This window comes from Mustelus asterias, chromosome 18 (genome assembly GCF_964213995.1).
Source record: "Mustelus asterias chromosome 18, sMusAst1.hap1.1, whole genome shotgun sequence".
Taxonomy (NCBI): domain Eukaryota; kingdom Metazoa; phylum Chordata; class Chondrichthyes; order Carcharhiniformes; family Triakidae; genus Mustelus; species Mustelus asterias.
In genome coordinates, this window is record NC_135818.1 from 66,818,653 (window position 1) to 66,846,457 (window position 27,805).

A 27,805-nucleotide genomic window follows, 5' to 3' on the forward strand; every position below is an offset into this window, starting at 1 on the left:
CTTTGTTCTAGACCAACCCTCCCCCACCCCGCCCCCCGCCCCCCTAGCCAGAGAAAACATCATCCCTGCATCCAGTCTGCCCAGCCCTGTCAGAATTTTATACGTTTCAATTAGATCCCCTCTCATTGTTCTAAATTCTAGTGATTACAGGCTTAGTTGACCTTTGTCGAAATATTACTTTTGGTTGCCTCATCCAAGTCACTGATACATATCATGAATAGCTGGGGGCCAAGACAGGATTTGGGGAGTCAGAAAATGTGTTATTCACCACAAGAGTTCCCAGCCTCCGAATTTCTCTGATAACTGCAATATTTTTCTGGTTGGTCCAGTTCACTGTTGTGGTCAACGATAACCCCCAGAATGTTGATAGTGGGGGCTTCAGCAGTGGTAACGCCATTGAATGTCAAAGGGAGATGGTTAAATTCCCTCTTATTGACCTAGCCCTCGGATGGGGTTAAATATGACTTGCCTCTTGGCTGTCCAAGCCTGAATGTTATCCAGGTCTTGCTTCATGTGAGCATGTCCTCATTCTTCAAGGGTGAATTGAGGCAGTACAGACTTGGGAGAATACCATTGCTGGGCCTAATGTCCAAGTTTAATTGTAGTCACCAGGAGAACAAATGGGAGTGGGAATTCTGGCAAATTCATCCCCTCCTGAGGTCACTTGTGGTACGCCAATGGTTGCCATAGCTAAGATTAGTTACCGAGAGGATTTCACTCCAGCACCACCTTCTCCTGGCCTCTGCTATTGAGCAGATTTAAAAGCCTCAACAACAAAACTTTATTAAATGGCTTTGGGAAATTCAAGTTAATTCTGCACACTGACTGAATATGGTTGTTACTATCTTACAGCAAGTGTATCTGAGTGAAGAATTCAGTTTATTTATCGCTTTGCTCCAGGCGTTACCATCCACTTTCCATCTTTATCTTTCCTCAGCTCATTTTTAGTCAACAGAGTTGCACAAGAACAGGTGAAACAAAACTATCCTTCAGTATTTTCCTTCTTCATCAAAATCATGAATCACTCTGGACATTGAAGGTGAAGCTTAGTCTTGCAATTAATAACAGCCACTCGTTTTGAACTGTATTGCCACATCACAGTGCAGTTTCCAAATATTCCTTGCAGTGATACAGGGCGGGACGGTGGCACAGTGGTTAGCACTGCTGCCTCACAGCACCAGGGATCCGGGTTCGATTCCTGGCTTGGGTCACTATCTATGCGGAGTCTGCACATTCTCCCCGTATCCACGCGGGTTTCCTCCGGGTGCTCTGGTTTCCTCCCACAGTCCAAATACATGCAGGTTAGGTCCATTGGCCATGCTAAATTGATCCTCAGTGTACCCGAACAGGTGCCAGACTGTGGTGACTGGGGGATTTTCACAGTAACTACATTGCAGTGTTAATGGAAGCCCACTTGTGACACTAATCAATAAACTTTAAACAGAGATCTGTTCCCTCCAAGGTCCAGCCGTAACTTATGTGGTGCACATGAAGACTATCAGCTTAACAGCTCGACCCTATCCACTTGCTGTGCGGTGTGTATGCTGCACAGTGACAGCCACACCTGTGTATTTTCCACAGCAGAATTTCCCCTTCGATGCAATAAGCCACCCTCACAGCTTTTACCTTCCTTTAAAAACAAAACTCGATAGCTCTAGTGAAGCTCTGATAGATCGGAGAGGAATTGCCTGTTTTTGCAGTGGCAGTCACACTGTTCATGCTTTACTATTTTGCCAAGTATTTCTGCAAATGTGGTTTTTCACATTCGGTTGCTATTTGAGGGCAAGTTCACAGGATCGCTAATTTGACGCACAGAGAAAGAGTGAATCATGTGAGTGCTGGTGTCCTGTCTCCATGTATAGAAATGAGGAATATTGTGTGTTTTTTCACTTTCAGGGTCTGTGCAGGAAGCACAGGTGCTTATTTAGTCCAACATTACCAACCCTACTAGAGTTGGCATCCTGCTCTTTATCCTTCCCAAGTCTGCCTTTCCTGAACTGCTTTGGGAGCTCCCGTTCCTTATGCAGTTGCAAGCAGAAGAGGAAAACAGCACAAATTGAACTTGATCGACAGAGACTGCGAAAGAATTTAATTTAAAATCAGCAGTTAGTGAGAACTGGGCCGCGCCATATGCCACTAATGATCACTCCCATGTCAGCAAATTGGATACAATCATAGAATGATGGGGCACAAACAGGGGTCATTCAGCCACTGTGCCTGCAGACCCTGTGTTGGGGGTCTTACCTCCTTCCAGCTGGGTCATAGTGTTTATCCTTTCTGCCCCGTGGAGGGGCCTGTGACTGAGGAGAAGGTAGCTCCTATGTCTGGTGGTGTGGTATTTGCTCTCCTGTCTCAGCAGAGGTGAAAGGTTAAGTTGCAAAGCTGCTCCCGTGCCCTAGTGAAGGTTTGATGTGGAGATGCCGGTGTTGGACTGGGGTAAGCACAGTAAGAAGTCTCACAACACCAGGTTAAAGTCCAACAGGTTTATTTGGTAGCACAAGCTTTTGGAGTGTCGCTCCTTCATCAGGTCACATGAGCAGCCTGGGAATGGAGGGATACAAACGATTGGTCTAGTTGGACCAAGGAGCGGCACAGGCTTGGAGGGCCGAAGGGCCTGTTTCCTGTGCTGTACTGTTCTTTGTTCTTTCTTCTGCACTGTAGGGATTCAATGACTCTATGATTCTATGTCCCCTAGTAGTTGACTTTTCTACCCTAAGAAAGAGCTTCTGACTATCCACTCTGTCCATGCCACTCATAATCTTGTAAACCTCTATCAGGTCACCCCTCAACCTCCGTCATTCCAGTGAGAACAAACCGAGTTTATCCAACCTCTCCTCATAGCTAATACCTTCTAGACCAGGCAACATGCTGGTAAACCTCTTCTGTACCCTCTCCAAAGCATCCACATCTACATCCTTCTGGATGAAGGACTCACCTGATGAAGGGGCAGCGCTCCAAAAGCCCGTGCTACCAAATAAACCTGTTGGACTTTAACCTGGTGTTGTGAGAATTCCTGCTGTGCCCACCCCAATCCAACGCCAGCATCTCCACATCAAGGCTGGCAGCAAGAAGGGGGACGGTGAAGTGCCTTCCAAGAATTTATCAATGCAAACCAGCGCACACATGTAAACACACCCAGTGAGGTGGCTGGATAGTAATAGTAACTGGAACACTGGTGAAATAACTTGCTGATGTTCACTTGCGTAAGGCCTGTAGATTTGTAACACGGAAAGAGTAAAAACAAAATCATCACATTGAGATTAATAATAACATTAACTTCCTTTCCAGAAAGATCTGGATAAGAATGCCACCACCTTCAGCTTTTATGGCATGATTTGAGTTTAATCAGATATCTCAAAGTTATGTGCCAGGAAAGTTGTGTGTTGCCTCACAACAACATTGGCAGCTCTCCATGACCTGGGCAAATATGTTGACTGAGCTGAAGGAATCCATGTTAAGGTGTGTGCCTTCATCGGTCGGGGCATTGAGTATAAAAATTGGCAGGTCATGCTGCAGCTGTACAGAACCTTAGTGAGGCCTCATTTAGAATATTGTGTACAATTCTGGTTGCCACACTCCCAGAAGGATGTGGATGCTTTGGAGAGAGTACAGAAGAGGTTTACCAGCATGTTGCCTGGTCTGGAGGGTATTAGCTATGAGGAGAGGTTGGATAAACTCGGTTTGTTCTCACTGGAACAACGGAGGTTGAGGGGTGACCTGATAGAGGTTTACAAGATTATGAGTGGCATGGACAGAGTGGAGAGTCAGAAGCTCTTTCTTAGGGTAGAAAAGTCAAATACTAGGGGACATTGAATCATAGAATCCCTTCAGTGCAGAGGGAGGACTTTTGGCTCATCGAATCGGCACTGACCACAATCCCACTCAGGTCCTATTCCCATAACCCCACATATTTACCCTACTCATCCCTGACACTAGGGTCAATATAGCATGGCCAATCCACTTAACCCACACTTCCTAGGACAATATGGAGCAATTTCATCTGGCCAATCCACCTAACCTGCACATCTTTGGACTGTGGGAGGAAACCGGAGCACCCGGAAGAAACCCACGCAGACACGGGAAGAATCTGCAAACTCCACACAGACAGTGACCCAAGCCAGGAATCAAACCCGAGTCTCTGGCGCTGTGAGGCAGCAGTGCTAATCACTGTGCCATCGTGCCACCCCTAGGTCTAAGGTGTGTGGGGAAAAGTTTAGAGATGTCCGAGGCAAGTTTTTAACACAGAGGGTGGTGAATGTCTGGAACGCGCTGCCTGGGGAGGTGGCGGGAGCAGGTACGATAGCGGTATTTAAGGAGCAACCAAACGAATACATGAATAGGATGGGAATGGAAGGATATGGAGTCTGTAAGTACTAACGGTTTTAGTTTAGGCAGGCATCCTGATCGGCGCAGCCTTGGAGTGCCGAAGGGCCTGTCCCTGTGCTGAACTTTTCTTTGTTCTTTCCATTGAGAGCTGGTGTTACCTTGAGCTGTACCACTGACCTTCTCCTCAGTCATGATGCTGTGCATGATGACTCCATCTGACGAAGGAGCAGCGCTCCGAAAGCTTATGGTATTTGCTACCAAATAAACCTGTTGGACTTTAACCTGGTGTTGTGAGACTTCTTACTGTCTTCTCCTCAGTCACAGGCCCCTCCACAGGGCAGAAAGGATGAACACCACAAACCAGCTGGAGTGGTGTGTGTGTGTGTGCGTGTGCATGCATAAAAAGTTAAGTGTGAGTTTGCGTGTGTTGTGAGTTTGTGTCTGTGCGTGTTTTTATATGTTATGTGCATGTGTCTCTCTGGTATCTGCCTGTATAAATGTGTCTGTCTGTGTGGGCGTGCGTGCCTGTGCATGTATGTGTTCCTGTGTGTGTATATATATGTGTGTGTGTGTGTCTGTCTGTGTGTGACTTTCTCTAAACTGGAGGAGAAAAAGTAATGTTAATAATTTCAATAGAGGAAGTAACAGTTGTATGTAATATTGCAAAACCGTCTGCTATACCACATCCTACTGTTTGTGTGTTTCATTTATTTAATCATTCTTTTAGATTTGATATTCAACATCTACACAAACAGTCCTCTGCTCTGTACATAATCTCAGCCATCCCGAAGACATGTATTCATAATAAAAGGAGTACAATTCATGGAAATGTTTACTTATCTAACCATCAACAGCCTCACAACTAGAAAGCTGGTACCCTTCAGAGACTGAATTTATTGGAGAGATACAGGTTCCACGATCTTTGATCTCCTCTTCCTCTTTCTTGATTTTTAATGGTCTATTCTGTCTTATTGCCATCTCCTACGATAGAGGGTCAGTAATCAGTATGAACTATCCATCTCCCTTACTGTAATACTTGGTTTAATTTTCAGAATATTGTAAACTGATTATCAACGCTTGGTTTTCAGGGGAGACTGTTATCAGTTGTTGATTAATCTTTGTGCGTTAGATTGCTAAAACTTTGTAAGAGAACAAAAGAATCTGGAACTGGTTTTGCAAGCCAATATCAACAAGCTGTCAGGGCAAACAGGTTAGGGCAGGCGTCTGTTTCATGGTGGTATAATTGTTGCCAGGAGAGCAATTTAGTTGCTTGACAAGTATGCAGGTCTAAATCCTTCAGACAATATTGAAAGTACGCAAAGCAGAGCTCTGCTTCCACAGGTAGCAGAATATATGGAACGCCCAGCGCTACCTTTTGCAATTCTCTTTTTTTCTTACCAAATATCCATTTGTCCTACAAAAGGAAAGAGATTGGAGGAATGAATTAATGGGCGACATGGTGGCACAGTGATCAGCACTGCTGCCTCACAGTGCCCAGGGACCCGGGTTTGATTCCCGCCCTGGGTCACTGACTGGGCAGAGTCTGCACATTCTTTCTGTGTCTGCGTGGGTTTCCTCCGGGTGCTCCGGTTTCCTCCCACAGTCCGAAAGACGTGCTGGTTAGGTGCATTGACCATGCTAAATTCTCCCTCAGTGTACCCAAACAGGCGCTGGAGTGTAGCGACTAGGGGATTTTCATGGTAACTTCATTGCAGTGTTAATGTAAGCCTACTATTAATGTAAATAAACTTTAATGCCCCAGAGACTCCAAAACTGGAAAATCCCATCCAAGGTCAACGGACCTATGCATGGTCTGCCTCTTGCCCGCTGCGAATCCCCTGGCTGGACGGGAAATTTTCCCCCTCCTGATGTTACCAAATAATGTCAACCTCTGATTTACGTTCCAGTGCAGTAGCTGCCAGCTCACCTCTGGGTCATTCCTTTCATAATTATACTGTATTACTTTAACAATGATTGCATTGTCTTTACTTCAATACACTTGAGAACCTAGCGAAAATAATTGACATCAACTCTTGGGCTGAAAGGGTGGAATACAGTCTGGATTTGGATGAGTCAAGAATAACAGCCTTATTATTACAATAACATCCGTGAAGGTAGCAAGACAGGCTGGCATAGTGGCTAAGAAGGTAGACGGGTTCCTATCTGAGCCGAGGAATAAGAGCAGGGAGGGTACGCTGGAACCATATAAAACATTAGTTAGGCCACAACTTGAATACTGTGTGCACCTCATGACAGAAAGGATGTATTGCACCAGGGAGGATACAGATTAGATTTACGAGGTTGTTCTCCTGGTCAGTTGCAGCTATGAGGTAAAATTGGATAAGCTGGGATTGTCCTCCTTGGAACAGAGGAGGCTGAGGGGAGATTTAATTGAGATCTACAGAATTGTGAGGGGCCTGGACAGAGTGAATGGGAATGGCCTATCAGTGATCAGTGACAAGGGGGCACAGATTTAAAGTGATTGGTAGAAAGATCGGAAAAGAGATGAGGAAATATTTTCTCACCCAGAGGGTTGTGGAGTCTGGAACTCGCCTCCTGACAGGGTGATGGAGGCAGAAGCCCCCAACGCATGTTAGAGGCATCTGGATATTCACCTCAAGAGCCATAACCATCAGGGTTATGAAATAGAAGCTGTGAAGTGGGATCAGGCTGGGTGGCTCATTTTCCAGCCGGCACAAACACGAGGCCAAACAACCTCCTTCTGTGCCGTAAACTTTCTATGATTCTGTGTTGACGTTTAAACCTCCAAAAAGTCATTCCAAAAACAGGGGTCAACTTAAACGGCGAGTATAAAATGTGAACCAGCAATGTGGACGTGTGTTGTCACACATTGAAATGTGAAAAAAATCCATAATTCTGGTAATACACAATAAATTACCGCGGCACAGTTTGTTAAATGAATCAATCGTACACGGATACCTTTAACCCCAATGGAAGCACTTTAAAACCGGTCAAATTCATTGCTGCCTTCATGTAAGCCTACTTGTAACACTAATAAATAAACTTTAATGCCCCAGAGATCCCAAAACCGGAAAACCCACTCAAGGTCAACGGACCTATGCATGGTCTGCCTCTCGCCCGCTGCGATTCCCCTGGCTGGACGGGAAATTTTCCCCCTCCTGATGTTACCAAATAGTGTCAACCTCTGATTTACGTTCCAGTGCAGTAGCTGCCAGCTCACCTCTGGGTCATTCCTTTCATAATTATACTGTATTACTTTAACAATGATTGCATTGTCTTTACTTCAATACACTTTAGAACCTAGCGAAAATAATTGACATCAACTCTTGGTCAGAAAGGGTGGAATACAGTCTGGATTTGGATGAGTCAAGAATAACAACATTATTATTACAATAACATCCGTGAAGGTAGCAAGACAGGCTGACATAGTGGCTAAAAAGGCAGACGGGTTCCTCCTATCTTAGCCGAGGAATAAGAGCAGGGAGGGTACGCTGGAACCATATAAAACATTAGTTAGGCCACAACTTGAATACTGTGTGCACCTCATGACAGAAAGGATGTATTGCACCAGGGAGGATACAGATTAGATTTACGAGGTTGTTCTCCTGGTCAGTTGCAGCTATGAGGTAAAATTGGATAAGCTGGGATTGTTCTCCTTGGAACAGAGGAGGCTGAGGGGAGATTTAATTGAGATTTACAGAATTGTGAGGGGCCTGGACAGAGTGAATGGGAATGGCCTATCAGTGATCAGTGACAAGGGGGCATCGATTTGAAGTGATTGGTAGAAAGATCGGAAAGGAGATGAGGAAATACTTTCTCACCCAGAGGGTTGTGGAGCCTGAAACTCACCTCCTGACAGGGTGATGGAGGCAGAAGCCCCCAACGCATGTTAGAGGCATCTGGATATTCACCCCAAGAGCCATAACCATCAGGGTAATGAAATAAAAGCTGGGAAGTGGGATCAGGCTGGCTGGCTCATTTTCCAGCTAGCATCAACACGAGGCCAAACAACCTCTTACTGCACCGTAAACGTTCTGTGATTCCGTGTTGGCATTTAAATCTCGGAATAGTTACTCCAAAAACAGGGATCAACTTAAACGGCAAGTATAAGTTATGAACCAGCAATGTGGCTGTGGGTTGTCACACATTGAAATGTGAAAAAAAACTATAATTCCGATCATACACAATAAATTACTGCGGCACAGCTTGTTAAATGAATTAATCGTACACGGATACCTTTAACCCCAATGGAAGCACTTCAAAACCTGTCAAATTCATTGCCTTCTTCATCCGAGGCAAAGAATTCATCAAATTAATCACTTTGGCTATGGCATCATCGTCAGGATCCCATAGTGGATCAGATTTGGTGCTTTCGGTTTTGTAATCATCCCTCCAAAAATAAATCATATTCCTCTCCGTCCATTGAATTGGAAATTCCCTATTTCTGGAGCAATCTGTGTCCACAAATAGCCATCCCATGATTGGGTGATGAAATCGCACAAAACATCAAATTTTGGGCTTTCGCACATATTTCCACTCTGGATGAAGATTACTTTCTCTGACAATGATCCAGCAATCTCATTTAGCACAAGCACCTATCTTTTTGAGACACACAACCAAAGATTGAATTAAGGACATTAGACCCCCTGATACAACAGCAATGTAGGTGCTATTTCTTTACAGGAACCTCTTGATCCCACTGGTTATATAGGATCTGAACATCTCCCACACTAATAAAGCTGCATCAATTATGTTGGCCACTGGGACTCCTGTTCCAAACATTATCGATCCCACAACTTCACTCTATCCTCACCCATCCAACCGTTGTCATGGACACGCACAAAAACTTCTGTGGGGAATTTGATTTTTCAGCACAGTTTTATGTTTGAAAATTACCATAAACTTCAATTTAATTCCAGCAGCTATGCGGGCTACCGTGAACCTTGTCTCCTCATGTCCTGTCATTTTCATTAAAACTGTTTTCAAATCCTTCTATTCCACAGTTCGAATGTGGGCACGTTGAAGTTCATGAGCATTTCAACCATGCTGTCGGCGTGGCGTGATTGGCACTCTGCCACTGGCAACTGGTCATCTTGATATCAGGGTCTTTTGGTTCATCTCTGAGCCATTTTGATCTTCTGCAGCAACATGAGACACCTTTGATCTATGAAGCAGATACATAGTTGATCGATCAACTCACTTGTTGCTCTGAAATCTTTTTTGGTCCTCTGAAATCTGATGATTTTTGAGGACCAATTCCGATCGATAATTCTTCAGGGAAGGCCAGTGTTCTGGCTGGTCACTGTTCTGATGACACATTTAGTCTTGGGCATCTTCTTCAGGGTGGATTCTTTCTTTTTGCACCAGTCTTACACTATGGTGTGGAGATGCCAGCGTTGGACTGGGGTAGGCACAGTAAGTAGTCTCACAACACCAGGTTAAAGTCCAACAGGTTTATTTGGTAGCCCGAGCTTTCGGAGCGCTGCTCCTTCATCAAATGAGTGGTGAAGGAGCAGCGCTGATGAACCTGATGAAGGGGCAGCGCTCCAAAAGCTCGTGCTACCAAATAAACCTGTTGGACTTTAACCTGGTGTTGTGTGGCCAGTCTTATGCTGGCACTGAATCCCCTCGCTGCAGCAGTTATTTGACACGTTAGCAAATGTTACGACTTTTTGCTTGAAAGCAGCTTCGTATTTCATTCATTTTGTTGGGGTAAGACTGATTTCTCCTTGCCTTTCGCCATGGGGCATCTGCTCTGTTTAAGTGTGTTTTAAACTCCTTTGCAACATCTGCTCAGTCAGTTGTGACAGTAAAAAGTTTAACAACACCAGGTTAAAGTCCAACAGGTTTATTTGGTAGCAAATACCACTAGCTTTCGGAGCGCTGCCCCTTCGTCAGGTGGAGTGGGAGATGTGCTCACAAACAGGGCATACAGAGACACAAACTCGATTTACAGAATAATGATTGGAATGCTAATCAATGCTAATACAGCTAATCAAGTCTTGAAGGTACAGACAATGTGAGTGGAGAGAGCATTAAGCACAGGTTAAAGGGATGCGTATTGTCTCCAGACAGGACAGCTAGTGAGATTTTGCAAGTCCAGTTTTTGCAGTCAGTTGTGTCCAGTTATAAGATAAGCAAAACAGGCTTTGATGGAGTCAAATATTGATGTGGAGATGCTGGCGTTGGACTGGGGTGAACACAGTAAGAGTTTTAACAACACCAGGTTAAAGTCCAACAGGTTTATTTGGTAGAAAATACCATTAGCTTTCGGAGTGCTGCTCCTTCGTCAGATGGAGTGGAAATGTGCCATTTCCACATTTCCACTCCATCTGACGAAGGAGCAGCGCTCCGAAAGTTAATGGTATTTTCTACCAAATAAACCTGTTGGACTTTAACCTGGTGTTGTTAAAACTCTTACTGTGTCAAATGTTGAGGCAGACTATTAATGTGAACAGAGCATGTTGTGGCTGATAAGACACCCCAGCATATGCAAAGACACAATTTTGGATCTTGCAAAATAGGATCGTCTTATACCCCAGGTTTGGCTTATAGGCTACAACCTGTGGTAGCATTCTAGAACAGCACACCTCTGACGCATTCCTTTTACACCATGTTTTATGGGAGTGGCACAGTGGTTAGCACTTCTGCCTCACAATGCCAGGGACCCGGGTTCAATTCCGGCCTCGGGTCACTGTCTGTGTGGAGTTTGCACATTCTCCCCTGGTTTCCCCCGGGTGCTCTGGCTTCCTCCCACACTCCAAAGATGTGCAGGTTAGGTGGATTGGCCATGTTAAATTACCCCTTAGTGTCACAAGATTAGGTGGATTAGCCATGGGCAATATGTAGGGTTATGGGAATAAAGCAGGGCAGTAGGCCTGGGTAAGATACTCTTGATTTGGAGATGCAGGCGTTGGACTGGGGTAAGCACAGTTAGAAGTCTCACAACACCAGGTTAAAGTCCAACAGGTTTATTTGGTAGCACAAGTTTTCGGAGTGTCGCTCCTTCTTCAGGTGAGTGAAGAGTTGCTCACCTGAAGGAGCGAGACTCCGAAAGCTTGTGCTACCAAATAAACCTGTCGGACTTTAACCTGGTGTTGTGAGACTTTTTACTAAGATACTCTGTCAGAGAGTTGGAGCTGACTCAATGGGCCGAATAGCCTCCTTCTGCGCTGTAGGGATTGTATGATAGTTGGCCGCCATACCTTTGGAATGTCTCCATCAACAAAGCAAAATTAAGAGCTGTCGAAAGATGAAGTACGGTTGATTTCAGCAGTGAATTAGAATTTGGTGCTTCTGGCAAAAGGCCAGTTTTACTATCGGGGAAAGTGGCAGTGTATTGGAGTCTTGAGTCCGTGTCCATCCACACCCTTAGAAAATGGTGATGCGTGTGCATTTACTGTCAGCAGCTTTACAACTTTCAGAGAAGCCCATGCCTTGATGTGTTGACTCATGTTAAAACACAGTTCTATGGATGTGACTATTCTGGGTATCTCATTATGTGGGCAATCAGCGTCATCAAGACATCCTGCCCACATGCCAAGCCTCACCGTGTCTCAGTTTCAGTACGTCTGATTTCTCCTCTCTCCTAACCCTCAACTCAGGGATGCTGAAGCCAGTTACAGTGACTGCCTGCACCCCCCCCCCCCCCCCCCCACCCACCACCTCCCCCCAAGCTTAATACTTAGTGTCTGAGCCCCACACCATATGCTGTAGTTATCTACCAAACTGCTTCTGGTTCTGTTTGATAAATCTGGGAAAGATCTTAAGAATGGATTGAACAAAAGTAGAATGAGACCAAAATATTAAAAGAAAGTGAACTGGTGAAGGTTGGCTGACTATCAATGATCTGTTCCTGGTTATTGCGTTCAAGAAAGCAGAGGAGAAAATGCTGGTTGGGGATTCACAGAATCATAGTATCCCTACAGTACAGAAGGAGGCCATTTGGCCCATCGAGTCTGTACCGACCACAACGCCACCCAGGCCCTATTCCCGTAACCATTTACCCTGCTAATCCCCCTGACACTAGGGTCAATTTCGCACGGCCAATCAACCTAACCTGCATGTCTGCGTGGGTTTCCTCCGGGTGCTCCGGTTTCCTCCCACAATCCAAAGCGTTAGGTTGATTGGCCATACTAAATTGACCCTAGTGTCGAGGGATTAATCGGGTAAAAATGTGGGGTTATGGGAATAGGGCCTGGCTGGGATTGTGGTCGGTGCAGACTCGATGGGCCGACTGGCCTCCTTCTACACTGTAGGAATTCTGTGATCTTTGGACTGTGGGAGGAAACCGGAGTACCCGGAGGAAACCCACGCACACACGGGGAGAACATGCAAACTCCACACAGACAGTCACCCAAATCTGGAACTGAACCTGCGTTCCTGGCACTGTGAGGCAGCAGTGCTAACCACTGTGCCACCGTGCCACCCATCGGTGCTGGATGTTTAGGTGTTTAACTATTTCCCCAAGTTCTGATTCTGCTAATCTATATAACTGAAGAGTAATCGTCTTGTTCTTTCTTTTTTTTTGTACCAGTTCATGATAAAAAATCCAAACAAACGCCTTGGCTGTGTCACAGCACAAGGTGGGGAACAGGCCATTCTCAACCATCCCTTCTTCCAAGGAATCGATTGGGATCTGCTCGAACAGCGAAGAGTCAAGCCGCCTTTCAAACCCAGGATTGTAAGTTAGATGAAAAAGCGTTTTATGATGCGTCCCTTACAACTTCCTATAAAAGACTGCCCAGTTGCTTGTGGATGATCATCAGCAAGGGCACACGCTGTTCTCTCACACACACCTTTTATATGATTCATCTGTGCTACTGCTTCATGCTTCTGACACAAGTGTACTCTGCGCTTAAGTGATCATAAAATGGAAGTCTGTTACCTTTTGGCAACAAGATTTAAAAGCATCGACAGTGCATAGTTTCCCTGCGGAGACAACATTAAAAACCTTTCCAGAGTGCATTTTGAAAGCTATAGATCTTCTCTTACCTCAGTTACCTGCAGTTTTGTCTGCCCAAAGATAATTTGTGGGATTTCTTAAAACTCCAAAGCTTCTATAATCAGTTTTAAACTATTGACAGCAGGGCTAAAATGTAGAGGCAGATGATCAATATTGATTGCCGTGGCTACCTACCCATTTCTGCTCATTCTGCCTCACTTTCCAGTCCTATTTTACCGGCACACTTCATATAGAAGCCGTTCTGTTTGACTTGGCTGTTGGAGCTGTGGAATCTGTCTGGTTTACATTGCGGTGGGCAATTATTCCAAAGTTGCAGACCTGGGAAAGTTTGTGCGGCCAATAACCACATCTGCTCAAGCTGCCAGCTATGAAAGATTGAGTCTGTGCATCCAGCTGTCACGCGTGTCATCAGCAGAAGCTATTTATGCTGCTGCTTTAGCTCTGCCATTGCTAGCAGTGGAGGAATAAATACTCCCTGCGAGTGATTCTCTTTGCTGCCTTCTTCAGCAGATTCAACCCAGGGTGGCACAGTGGTTAGCATTGCTGCTTCACAGTTCCAGGGACTTGGGTTCGATTCCTGGCTTGAGTCACTGTCTGTGTGGAGTTTGCATGTTCCCTCCATGTCTGCGTGGGTTTCCTCCGGGTGCTCCGGTTTCCTCCCGCAGTCCAAAGATGTGCGGATTAGGTGCATTGGCCATCCTAAATTGCACCCATTAGTGTTCCAGGATGCGTAGGTTAGAGGAATTAATGGGGTAAATATGTGGGGTTACAGGGATAAGGCCTAGGTGGGAATGTTGTTGGTGCAGACTCAATGGGCTGAATGGCCTCCCTTTGCGCTGTATGGTTTCTATGATTCTATGTATACTTCGCAGCATTCATCTTGAAGTCAGGGTTTCCATCGGGTAACACTGTAAGTTAAAAGCAGTATTGTCAATGCCCAGCTAATGCCAAGAGGGAATTGACAGATAAGCAGTTGTGGCCTATTTTTCACACCATGGTTTATTAGTTATTTATTAATCACAAGTAGGCTTACATTAACACTACAATGAAGTTACTGTGAAAATCCCCTAGTCGCCACATTCCGACGTCTGTTCGGGTACACTGAGGGAGAATTTAGCATGGCCAATGCACCTAACCAGCATGTCTTTCAAGCTATCAGAGGAAACCGGAGCACCCAGAGGAAACCCATGCAGATACGGGGAGAACATGCAGACTCCGCATAGACAGTGACCCAAGCCAGGAATCAAATCTCGGTCCCTGGCGCTGTGAGGCAGCAGTGCTAACCACTGAGCCACCGTGTCTGCATTTAAAGGAGGCAATGGGGGTTTCAACTGGGGAGCCAAGGCCCCATTTTACCTCATAGGGACGATCCACTGAATCAACCGGGCACTTAACTAGACAGTGATAGGCCTTCTTCAGGATCAAGGACCCTGAGTCGCACCTGCCAAGAGACGCCAACAAGTCAGAGGCCAGCACTTCTATTGAATGGAAGCGCCACCAGGGAGGTGGTGGTTGCTGCTGGTACAACACTCACTCAAGGCCCAGGCTTGTTGCTGGATTCCAGGCCAAGGGTGAGTGATGATGGAAAGGGTCATCAGCAAAGTTGAGGAGGGGGGAGGTGGCTCTGAGCGACACCCCCCCTCCCGATGCTGGTTTCTTTGATTGGGCTTCGATTGCCCTTGAAAGAGTGACTTCCTTGGGAGCCTGTGAGGGACGCTGCATAGGTTTGCCCACCGTGCTCCCACATGGCAAGCCCCCAGCCCCGCCACTGCTGGGTTAACACCAGCGGCAATGGCAGCAAGGTGAGGCACTTGAGGGTCTCAGTTGGCACCAGGACGGGCAGGCTGTCTATTGGCCTTCCCACCATCAGCTTAATCAGGCAGGAAGATGCCCCATGCTTCCGTGTATAAAATCTATTACAGATCCTGCACAATCCACCCAAGAACATTCAGTTTGGATGTATCTTACTTCATGAAACCCATAGATTTATTGTCCATTCAGACAAGGTACATTTTCTAAGGAAGAATAAATGACCGAAATGATCTCTGATGGTTATAAACTGCATCAGTTCTGGGCTAGTTTGTGTAGGAGTGACGTGAACCAAAAGCCCCAAAGAAGTGAGGTGTACAGTAATGTTTTGTGGTGAGTCTTTGTATCTCATTTAGTCAACGTGTGGTTCTTTTTCTTGTTTTCTTGCCATGCTAAATTTTCACACGGAATGGTTGGTATCACTTTGTTATAATGCTTAGCAAATAACTCTGCAAATAGGTGACACTCGAATGGACATTTGACAGATGGGAGTTAAAAAGTTGAGGAGAGTAATTACAATGTCTGCCATAACGGTGCAGATGTTCAAGAGTCTAATGTTTTGAAACTGCGCATAGGTTAAATACATTGTAAATGTTGAACATGAATAAACTGACAATAGTGGAATATTTTGGACATTCAAAGATGTAAAACAATAAGTCTTGCTGAACCTGACAAACTGTGACTTCCTACTGCATTGCCCCTGATTACTTTAATTCACCAAATTTATCGATGTCACCTTTTGGTTTTCAAATTGGCTTTACTGAATGCTGGCATTAACCAGTTTGAAACAAATGAGTTATCAAAAATAACCTTTATCTAAATACCCAGGCTAAGCTCTCCTGTGACTACTTACTGAAGTGGGTACTTTCCCCAGCGCAAGGCGACCTTTGTGTCCTCAATCTGGGACGAAACATGAGATTGCACGTAGAGCCAGAAAAGGGGAGGCGATGACATGTTGGCATTGTCACTGAACTACCAATCCAGAGACCCAGGGTAATGCTCTGGGGATTCCGGTTACCCTGTACTGGATTCAAATCCCACCATGGCAAATAGTGAAATTTGAATTCAATTTTTAAAATATCTGGAATCAAGAGTCTGATCATTATGAAACCGTTGTCAATTGTCATAAAAAACCATTATTGATTGGTGGAGCAGACTCGATGGGCCAAATGGCCTAATTCTGCTCCTATATCTTATGGTCTCATGGCCTAAAACTGACCTGGTTCACTAATGTCCTTTAGGGAAGGAAATCTGCCATCCGTACCTGGTCTGGCCTACATGGGACTCCAGAGCTACAGCAATGTGGTTGACTCTCAACTGCCCTCTGAAATGGCCTAGCAAGTCACTCAGTTCAAGGGCAATTAGGGATGGGCAGTGAATGCTCACCTCACTAGCAAAGCCCACACTCCATCAGGGAATAAAGAAAAATGGCGGTGCTTAAAATTGAATGTTTTGCTTGGTTAAAGGTGGATATTCATGACAAATGGGATCAGTCTATTCATAAGGTATCTCGTTTATCTTTTCCGTCAGAAAACAAGCCGGGATGTAAATAACTTTGATCGAGACTTCACCACAGAGAAGCCTGTGCTGACACCGATTGATGAAACCCTGATCCGCATGATCAATCAGGATGAATTTAAGGGATTCTCATTTGTCGCCGAAGCCACGTGTGCGTGAAATATGAATCCCGATTCATCAATGGGAAGACAATCTCATAACCCTGACAATCCCTGGCACCCACCTCAATCAAGTGGACTTGTTATTGCGTCTTGATGATGCAGAGAGTTTATTCAGACACAATCATTATTTCAAGTTGCTGAGGGAGAACTGGCATGCGATTTATAATGCGTTTTTGTGCTGTGTAACTTAGTGAAATCCAGTGGCTTTGTGTTGTTATCCATTAACTCTCCACCAACCTGCCTTTCTGAATGCCAGTGCTGATTGTCATCATGGAGCAGTCATTTACAAGTAAGTATTGTCACGGCAAACCCTTATTAAATTATGCACCTCCCATTTGAACTTGGCTGTCTAGGTATTTAATTAGCTGCATATCTATTAGCAAGAAACAGAAATCTGCTGTGCGGAAGCAATTCTGCACTCCCACAAGCTGTAACTGACTCTTTGCAGTAGAAATCTGTCTTCAGGGACCCTATTTGTTTATTGGTGGGATGGAATAGCCGGCATGTTGTTTTACCTCGTACTTTACTGACTGCCTGAAGTAGCCATCTTAAATTTCAATGCACTATTGGAGAAGCATATGGAATGGAGACAGTGCGCTGTCTTGTGTATATATGTTATAGCAGTTGGCGAATAAACGTTAAAAACATGCTTATTTTGTATTTAAAAAGCTCTCAAAAGATTAAAACGGGCCAGTTTTTTTGGAGCTGCACGATACGCGAGATGCTGTGGCATGAGAACCAATAAACTGATTCTGAGTGGATTTTTGTAAACTCGTGCATGGGGGCAAGTACAAAGGGGAGTTTTCTGCCTGTGCTGATTATCCAGTACCGTCAATAACGTATTGCTGTTGTCCTGTTGAATTGTACAGTCTTGTGTCTCATTAAAGTTGACCAGTTTTTTTTTAAATGCGACTTTGTGCTTACAATTAAACCTGGGTTAAGTGGAAGCAAATGTGTAAGCTTCTCCTCGATGTCCATCCCGCACTTGTAACAGATCACCCTTTCCCTATGTGTTGGTCTCATAGTGGTTATTTTTTAAAATTTTACTCTATTCTTAAAGTTACAAAGCCAATGTGCAGAGTGGACCGGGCCGACTCAAATCCACCTCCCTACTTACTTCCAAAAACCAATTCAAATTGTATCCAATTCATGGTCACCATAAGGGAGACATACAAGATCCAAACTGACAAGAAAAGACACTGCACCTGATCTTGGGCTTGTTCTGGCACTTGGTCTTAGCCAAAATAGTACACTTGATCTTAGCCAAAAAGCCAAGAAGAAATCTTGCATAACTTGCTGATGAACAAGGCAAACTATTCCTTGTGTACATTAAGGCTCAGCTGAGGGAGTCAACAACACTTTAGCTATGGCCGTACTTGCCTCATGTCAAAGTTGCTGCCACTGTGTACAGTTATCCAAGAATGTTAGAGTAAATGATATTTTTCTGTATTCCTTTTTACATTTTAATTTCAGTGACAAGCTAGACGGAAGGTCAATGTGAACTGCAACAACTTTTAGATATAGCACTTGGGGCGAATGGGATTAAAGGTTATGGGGAGAAAGCAGGATTAGACTATTGAGTTGGGCAATCAGACAAGATCGTAATGAATGGCGGAGCAGGCTCAAAGGGCCAAATGGCCTCCTCCTGCTCCTGTTTCTTCAGAAGGAACTCTTCAAAATGCAGCTAATGAAACTACAACAAAACTTACTCCAACTTATAGATCAAAGAAAGGGTTTAATAAAGAAACATCATTACTCCAAACTTGGGGCCTCACCCTGGGCCACTCCAAGCTCCCCACAATTCTACATAGTTCCAGTGAATCAGCTGGTCAGCTGACTATTCCATCATTCTGTGATGGGTTACATGTTTTACTGGGTTAGCTGACCCTTACATCTTGTTCCCATTACATCCAATACAAAGTTGTCACTGGTTACATTCTAACACTATCTTCTATGTTTCTATGTTTATATGACACATCTGATGTAATAAATTGCCCCAAGGTGCTTCACAGGAGAAATGTAAAAGGTATTATACTGAGCCACATAAAGAGGAAGGGTTTAAGGAGCTTCTTAAAGGAGGCAGGTGAGGTATGGTGGGAATTCCAGAGTTTGGGGCCTAGGCAACTGAAGGGGCAGCCACCAATGGTGGAGCGATTAAAATCGAGGATACTGAAGAGGTCAGAATTAAGTGAGTGCCGATATCTCAAAAAGGTTTTTGGCACGGTGAGGGTTTCAGCAGCAATTGAGCTGAGGTAGGGCAATGTCACATGATGTTACAGAGGTACAAATAGGTGGTAGTGATGCTGAGGATGTGTGGGCAGGAGTTCATCTCAAAGATGACACCAAGGTTGCAAATAGTCTGGTTTTGTCTCATAGACAATTGCCAGGCAGATGGAGTTGGCACCCAGAGAATAGAGTTTGAAGCAGATTTGGAAAACAATGGCTTCGATCTTCCCCAAGGTTTGACTGGGGGAAGTTTTGACTTTGCCAGGACTGGATGTTGGATAAGTAGTCTGATAATTTAGCGGCAATGGAGGAATTGAGAGAGCTGGAACTGGGTGTCATCAGCATACATGAGGGGTGCCTTCCAGTGATGTAATCAAGGGGCAGCATCTCAATGAGAAAAAGGAGTGGGGCAAAGAAAGATCCGTCAGAGAAACCAGACTTGAACATTGAAGGAACAGGAAGAGAAACCATTACAAGTTGATACTGTGGCTATGGTTAGATAGATAGGAATGGAACCAGGCAAGAGCGGTTCCATCCAGCTTGACATATGAATTAGTAGTGGGAATAGGCCATTCAGCCCTTCCAGTCTGCTCCGCCATTCATATGTTCATACACCATCTTCTAATGCCTCTTCACAGCTGTCAAGCCGGGTGGAACGGCTCTGGTCTAATTGTGGCCTCAACTCCACATTTCACCTGTCCCTGACAAGCTTTGACTCCCTTGTTAGTTAAGAATTAAGGTGTGGTCATTCTTGTCAAAGACTGCAGGCAGGTCGAGAAGGATGAGGAGGGATAAGTAACCTTTGCCAATGTTGAATTAGAAAGTGGATAGGATTGACTCATCACATTTGATTCATGTGTTTTATTTGTATCAATTGTCATGAGGTTCCAAAGAAGGTCCTGCCATTTTTTTGAGAGCTGTGTCTGAGAATTTGAGTATAGTAATATGACAGAACTGGGGCAAAAGCAGTCAAAGATTAGGAGTGTTCACAAAGTAACCTAAGAATATACAAGTTCCTCTTGCTTTAGACCTTTCTCCCTTCTAAATAGGAAATAGAAATTGCTAGACAAATGATAAGCAAAGCCCATTCATCTTGTCTTCTACCATCCCGGTAGTCAATGATACAATGGGCTGGATTTTTCTGTAATAATAACAGTGAGGCTAAGAGCGGAAATCTAGAACTTGCTGTCAGAGATCTCTCCCTCCTCCTCCACAAAGGCAACTGTTGTTCATGTCAATTGATTTGACACCAAAATCATTGTAATACGGTGAATTCAGGATAATTTCCCACTAGCCGCGCACAAAAAATGCTGGAAAAGTTAGGGTTAATGCATTCAGGAGTGATTGAGTTCTCAACAGCCTAATAAATGTTCATAGAGTTCCTACAGTACAGAAGGAGGCCATTCAGCCCATTGAGCCTGTACTGACAACAATCCCACTCACGTCCTATCCCTGTAACCCCATGTATTTACCCTGCTAATCCCCTGACACTAAGGGGCGATTTGGTTTGGGTCAATCAACCTAACCTGCACATCTTTTGGACTGTGGGAGGAAACTGGAGCACCCGGAGGAAACCCACGCAGACACAGGAAGAACACGCAAACTCACAGTCACCCAAGGCCGGAATTGAACATGGGTCCCTGAAGCTGTAAGGCAGCAGTGCTAACCACAGTGCCATTGTGCCGCCCACATGTTAATTGCTGTTTATCAATCTCTCTGATCCTAAAAAGGTACGGGGGGGAGTCTCATTCTATCAGAAAAAATTAATGTTGCAGATTCTTAAAGAGATATTTTTTGGAAGATTTTTTGTTCCCTTTTATCTGTTAATCGCAGTAGTATGTTCCAATTTTTAAATTTCCTGTCCAGAACATAAGAACTAGGAGCAGGAGTAGGCCATCTGGCCCCTTGAGCCTGCTCCGCCATTCAATAAGATTATGGCTGATCTCCCGCACACCATAACCCTTAATTCCTTTACTGTTCAAAAATCTATCTTTGCCTTAAAAAGCATTCAATGAGGTAGCCTCAACTGCTTCACTGGGCAGGGAATTCCACAGATTCACAACCCTTTGGGTGAAGAAGTTCTTCCTCAACTCAGTCCTAAATCTGATCCCCCGTATTTTGAGGCTATGCCCCCTAGTTCTATTTTCTCACTTCCGAGTTAGCAGTCTGCATGTTTCAGTGAAAATTCTTCATTCCCTTTTATTGAAGAGCCTTGCTGCTGCCTTGCTACTCACAAACACCACAGATCCCCTGTAGAGAGTGCCACGCTGGATCAGACATGACGTTAGTTGAAATTTCTGCTGGCAAGCCAACAAAGTTTCTTTGGGCAATTGCACACATGGTGAATAGCAAGAGCTGCTTTCTATTGCAGAGAGCAAAATCAGGTCAACGCTAATGGATTTATTGTCCAATTGTGGAGTTAGTTTGTATCAATTGGTCTTCAACAGACCGAGGAACAAGATTAGAAAAATTCCCTTTTGTGGAAAACTTTGGCAACCAAAGTTACCCGCTCATCCCCAAATGTGCGACACTTGTCATATGTCATGTCTTAAATTACTCTTCTTGTACTGTATCCCAAAATAATATTCCTGGAAGAATATACCTGAAATGTCAAGGAAATATATTTTATCAACAAAATTCAAATACAATCAGATTCCTTCCCTCTTCTTGCACACATCCTGACAGGGATCAAGAGCAGGGAGATTATGCTGGAACTGTATAAAATGTTGGTTCGGCCAAGCTGGAGTATAGTATGCAGTTCTGGAATCCACATTATACGAGGGATGTGATAGCATTGGAAAGGGTGCAGAGGAGATTTACCATGATGTTGCCTGGGCTGGAGAGTTTTAGTTATGAAGAGAGACTGCGGCTGTTTTCTTTGGAGCAGAGAATCTTGCGGGGGACATGATTGAGATATATAAAATTATGAGGGACATAGATAGAGTAGACAGGAAGAAACTTTTCCCCTTGATGGAGGGATCAATGACTAGGGGGCATAGATTTAAGGTAAGCGGCAGGAGGTTTAGTGGGGACGTGAGGGAAAACATTTCACCCAAATAGTGGTTGGAGTCTGGAACTCTGTCTGAAAGGGTGGTGGAGGCAGAGACCCTCATAACATTTAAGAAGTATTTTGATGTCCACTTGTGATAGCAAGGCATACAAGGCTATAGGCCAAGTGCTGGAAAATAGGATTAGGATAGCTAGGTGGTTTGTTTTTGACTGGTGCAGACATGATGGGCTGAAGGGCCTTTTTCAATGTTATATACCTCCATGACCATATGACATGAAATTGCTGTTTCCTGCGGTGGCACAGTGGTTAGCACTGTCTAGTTAAGTGCTTGATTGATTCAGTGAGTCTTCTCTATAAGGTAGAATAGGGCCTTGGCTCCCCAATTGAGACCCCCATTGCCTCTTTTAAATGCAGGCATGGTGGCACAGTGGTTAGCACTGCTGCCTCACAGCGCCAGGGACCCAGGTTTGATTCCTAGCTTGGGACACTGTGTGGAATTTGCACATTCTCCCTGTGTCTGCGTGGGTTTCCTCCGGGTGCTCCGGTTTCCTCCCACAGTCCGAAAGACGTGTTGGCTAGGTACATTGGCCATGCTAAATTCTGTCTCTTGACCTCATTTCTTTTAGGGGCAGCTAAAACCTCCTGCCCCTTACCTTAAAGCACTGCTGCCTCACAGCTCCAGGTACCCGGGTTCGATTCCCGCTTGGGCCACTGTCTGTGTGGAGCTCTCACATTCTCCCTGTGTATGTGTGGGTTTCCTCCGGGTGCTCCGGTTTCCTCCCACAGTCCAAAGATGTGCGGGTTAGGTTGATTGGCCATGCTAAATTGACCCTTAGTGTCCCGGGATGCGTAGGTTAGAAGGATTAGCGGGGTAAATATGTGGGGTTATATGTAGGGCCTGGGTGGGATTGTTGTCGGTGCAGATCCAATGGGCCGAATAGCCCCCTCTGTACTGTTGGATTCTATGATTCTATACTAATTAACAGGAAATGTCTGAAACATTTCACAACTCTATTTGTAGTTGTCTACTTGGTTCTTTGAACTACAGAAGTTCCCTGAAGGTGCAAATGGTGGTTTAAGCCTGGAAATGATTTGTTGATGACGTTAGCAAATTAATAATTTCCTATCACTACATCCCTTTGTCAACTATTTTAATGCAGGAATGAACCTGGTTATTTTAAATATGCTTACACCATGGGCTAACCGTTAAAATAGCAAATGGATAAATATGGCCTGAACGTGTGAAGTATTCATTGGTTCAAGTTTAAAGTTTATTTATTAGTGTTACAAGTAGGCTTACATTAACACTGCAATGAAGTTACTGTGAAAATCCTCGAGTCGCCAAACTCTGGCACCTGTTCGGATACACGGAGGCAGAATTTAGCATGGCCAATGTACCTAGCCAACACGTCTTTCGGACTGTGGGAGGAAACCAGAGTACCTGAAGGAAACCCACGCAGACACGGAGAATGTGCAAATGAACCAATTAAGGAAATAATTTGATCAATAAAATGTTGTCTCCATTTCCAGGTTTCCAATACAATAGCTTTGCTATGCCAGAGCTGATTGCTGTGTCAGTAGAGTTTGAAAATAAACCTTTTAAATCCTGAATTAATCCTAATGCAATACCAAAGTATTTAACCTATATTTGCACATCCTAATTATAACCATGCAAATCCTTTCTAATATTACTCATGTAAAGATGCTAGGCTGATAAAGTCCAAGTTGCCATATAATTTTACTTAATAAATCAATGAATAATCAATGATTTTATTTTTTCCTTGACATAATTCTTCCCCCCACACTGTGCTAAACCTGTTGGGTTATGAACCCATGTTTATCCTTTAGGGAAGGAAATCTGCCGTCCTTACCTGGTTTGGCGCCAGGGTCACAGCAATGTGGTTGACTCTCAACTGCCATCGGGCAACTAGGGATGGGCAATAAATGCTGGCCAGCCAGCGACATCCCATGTCCAACAAATGAAAATGAATGAATAAAGAGGTGGCCTTTGGCACATATCCTAAATTGCCCACAGGTTGACCTAGGAACCCTGACATTGGGCACTGGGTGAACCACAATTCAGCATGACAGCTGCACAAATGTAATTCCTGCAGCAACTCCCAACTGAACAATGCCTTGATTTTAATTTTCAAATTCCTCCACTGCCTCACCGCTCCCTATCTCTATCACCTCCTCCTGTCATACATCCCTCACATTCCAGTGACCCATCGCTGGTTTCTGTGCCTGCAGCTGTCGAGGACCGAATATTTGGGATTCTCTGCCAAAACCTCTCCACCTCTTCACCTCATTTCTTTTAGGGGCGGCACGGTGATTAGCACTGCTGCCTCACAGTGCCAGGGACGCGGGTTCGATTCCTGGCTTGGGTCACTGTCTGTGTGGAGTCTGCACATTCTCTCCATGTCTGTGTGGATTTCCTCTGGGTGCTCAGGTTTCCTTCCACAGTCTGAAAGACGTACTGTTTAGGTGCCATGCTAAATTCTTTCTCAGTGTACCCGAACAGGCGCAGGAGTGTGGCAACTAGGAGATTTTCACAGTAACGTCATTGCAGTGTTAATGGAAGCCTACTTAGAATCCCTGCAGTGCAGAAGGAGGCCATTCAGCCCATCGAGTCTGCACTGACAACAATCCCACCCAGGCCCCATTCCCATCCTGACACTAAGGAGCAATTTAGCATGGCCAATCAGCCCAACCCACGCATCTTTGGACTGTGGGAGGAAACCGGAGCACCCGGAGGAAACCCATGCAGACACAGGGAGAACGTGCAAACTCCACACAGACAGTGACCCAAGCCAGGAATCGAACCCGGGTCCCTGTCGCTGTGAGGCAGCAGTGCTAACCACTGTGCCAAGATAAACTAATGAGATGCTTCTTCAAACCCACCTGCCAAGCTATTGGTCATCTGCCCCAATGTCACTCATGTGACTTTGGTGTCAAATCTTGTTTGAAAATGCCCTTGTGATGCATCATGGGATACATTGCTACGTAAAAGTGCTATATGAATGCAAGTTGTTGTTAATAAATTGAAGTAAACATGAACTGATGATGACAGCACAGTGAACATTGGCTCACAAGAACCCTGTGAGAATGATGCTGAGGAAAACTGTGTGACACTGAGTAGAACTATTTTGAAAAATTGGGTGAAATAAAACAAAAGAGACCTATTTCAAACTTTCCATGATTTACTGTCATCGAAGGAATCAAACCTCTTACAATTGGACATTGATGGTTCCCGTACTCTCAGGTTTAGTTACAAGTCACAGAGTGATTGAGCTCAACTCAGCTTCTGTTTTAGATTCTGAAAGGTCAGAAAAAAAGCAGCACGTCAGTAATTATAGATTTTTTTTCAAAAGAAGCCATCATTTATATCACGCAAGGGGAGTGATCCAGCAAGCACAATAATTGCACAATTTACTTTACTCGGGTTTCTTGCTGGAATCCTGGACAGGCAAGAACAAGCTGATAGACAAACAAGTGTTTGATTTTGTGCCTTTAGGATGATTTGCTGAGAGAGGCCAATTAATGTTGAGGGACTTGCCAAGTCCCAAGTGGCTAATGAGGGAATTGGAGCACAGTCTGCAAAAGATCACTCAAGAATTGATGGATGGACATCCTGGTCACCTAAGGGGCGGCACGGTGGCAGAGTGGTTAGCACTGCTGCCTCACAGCGCCAAGGACCCGAATTCGATTCCCAGTTTGGGTCACTGTGTGGAGTTTGCACATTCTCCCTGTGTCTGCACGGATTTCCTCCCACAGTATGAAAGACGTGCTGGTTCGGTGCTCTGGCCATGCTAAATTCTCCATCAGTGTACCTGAACAGGTGCCGGGGAGTGGCAACAAAGGGATTTTCACAGTAACTACATTGCAGTGTTAATGTAAGCCAATTTCTGACACTAACAAATAAACCTAAACTCATGTTATTTGTCCTGAGAGATCCAAAAGCCTCTTCTCTGTCCCCACCCTCCTTGTCCCCCGACTGGCAACGTTCAACCATTTCTTCAAAGATTCCGAAACGTTTGCTTCCACCATTTTATGTGGAAATGTATTTACTTGGAGCCAATGTTTGCTTGGGAAGAGCCTTAGAGGTTTAGCGGTTTACAGCATGGAAACAGGCCCTTCGGCCCAACACCCATTTGCTGATGAAGATCTAGATTGGGGTACGTGACCAAACGGTCAACCTACTATTATCCTTAAAGGGAGTTAATATTAGACAGTAAAAATGCCTGCATGTTTCAGACAGAAAGCCCCTTTTAATATACAAATCTTTGATGTGTACAATACTTTGATTGCTACCGTAGATAAGGATTGATTGGACTTTCTATGGTGTATGTGGGATTACCTTGGAGGAAGTAATTATTCAAAATGTTTATTATTTACGCTCAACAACAGTTTTGAGCCTATGGCTGATTTCATGGTTATTTTTTTGACTGTTCTCTATCTGTCGGTGTACTAAATATTTTTAACCCATGTTTCGCCTCAGTAACTATCCTTTGGTGTGACTCTCATGTGATCACCGTTTTAATAACGTTTTTCAAGTTTATTTAATGTCACAAGTAGGCTCACATTAACACTGCAATGACGTTACTGTGAAAATCCCCTAGTCGCCACACTCCGGTGCCTGTTTGGATGCACCCTGGGAGAATTTGGCATGGCCAACGCAACTAACCAGCACGTCTTTCAACAGTCTCTTGGATTCCCCCAGTCTTTCTCCCAGACAGATTTGTACAAGACTTGTTTACCTCTTCCCCTCACCTTTAATTTATTAACCAATTTAAGGCCACATGTGCCTCGTTGAACTTCCAGTTTGGTGAATGTACCTATCCTTCATTTTCAGCATTATACTTTTCCTCTTGTCCTCTGCTGAAGTATTTTTGGACAATCTCTGTTGGCCTTTGCTGTTCCTTCATTTAGTTGTACTCACCTCTTTAAAATTATGGTTTCTGTCCTTTGGTATTTCTAGCTCAATAGATCATCTTCAACTTTATTCTGTGGTCACTGCCTTAATTAATTTTGTCGATAATCTCTGGGTTTTTTGCAATGATCTTATCAGGATGTGTAAAATTTTCCATGACTTTCTTGCGGTGTTTGGTCAAGAAGGCAATATGAAGCATATTAACCAATTCTGCCACTAAACCACCGGGGTATTTCCATTTTAAATCGATTGACGCCTTGAATTAAAATTACTTTCCTGTTCTCACCTCCTTCCCTGTCTCTTCATAGTGCAATTTTTCTTCCTTCTTCTGCTAAACAGATAGGCCGGCTCTGGCCATTCACACCGGCAGGATTTTCCAGTTCCGCTTGCAGTGCAGCCCCGCCCGTGGGCTTCCTGTCGGCGTGGGGTGACGTCAATGGGAATTCCCGTTGACAGCGACAGGACCAGAGAATCCCGCCGCTCGCAAACAACGTGCCACCTCCTGTCAGCGGGAAACACGCGACTGGGAGGCCAGAGAATCTTGCCCGTTGTCTATAGGCGTTCCCTAGTGTTACACTGGATTTCTATGAGCTGGATTTCAATGTTGGATTTAAGAAACGTGATTCAGGCCATTCATTGCCATTTGGGAAACTGGAGCCCATTACCTCTGCCTGTACCCTGGGCGGCACAGTGGCACATGGTTAGCGCTGCTGTTTCACAGCGCCAGGGATCCGGGTTCAATTCCAGCCTTGGGTGACTGTGTGGAGTTTGCAAATTCTCCCCTTGTCTGTGTGGGTTTCCTCTGGGTGCTTTGGTTCCCTCCTACAGTCCAAAGATGTGCAGGTTAGGTGGATTGGCAATGATAAATTGCCCCTTAG

At 44.7% G+C, this 27,805-nt stretch overlaps 1 protein-coding gene across 1 annotated transcript in view; it reads left to right on the top strand.

The window, feature by feature from the left end:
• prkcha (protein kinase C, eta, a) overlaps positions 1-17,665 on the top strand; it is a 212,311-nt gene extending 194,646 nt beyond the window's left edge. The window contains exons 14-15 of the mRNA XM_078234226.1: positions 12,845-12,991; positions 16,613-17,665. Of these exons, the coding sequence (XP_078090352.1) occupies positions 12,845-12,991; positions 16,613-16,759 (294 nt within the window). The 3' untranslated portion in view covers positions 16,760-17,665. The remainder of the gene's footprint in view (positions 1-12,844; positions 12,992-16,612) is intronic.
• Positions 17,666-27,805: the final 10,140 nt, after the last annotated feature.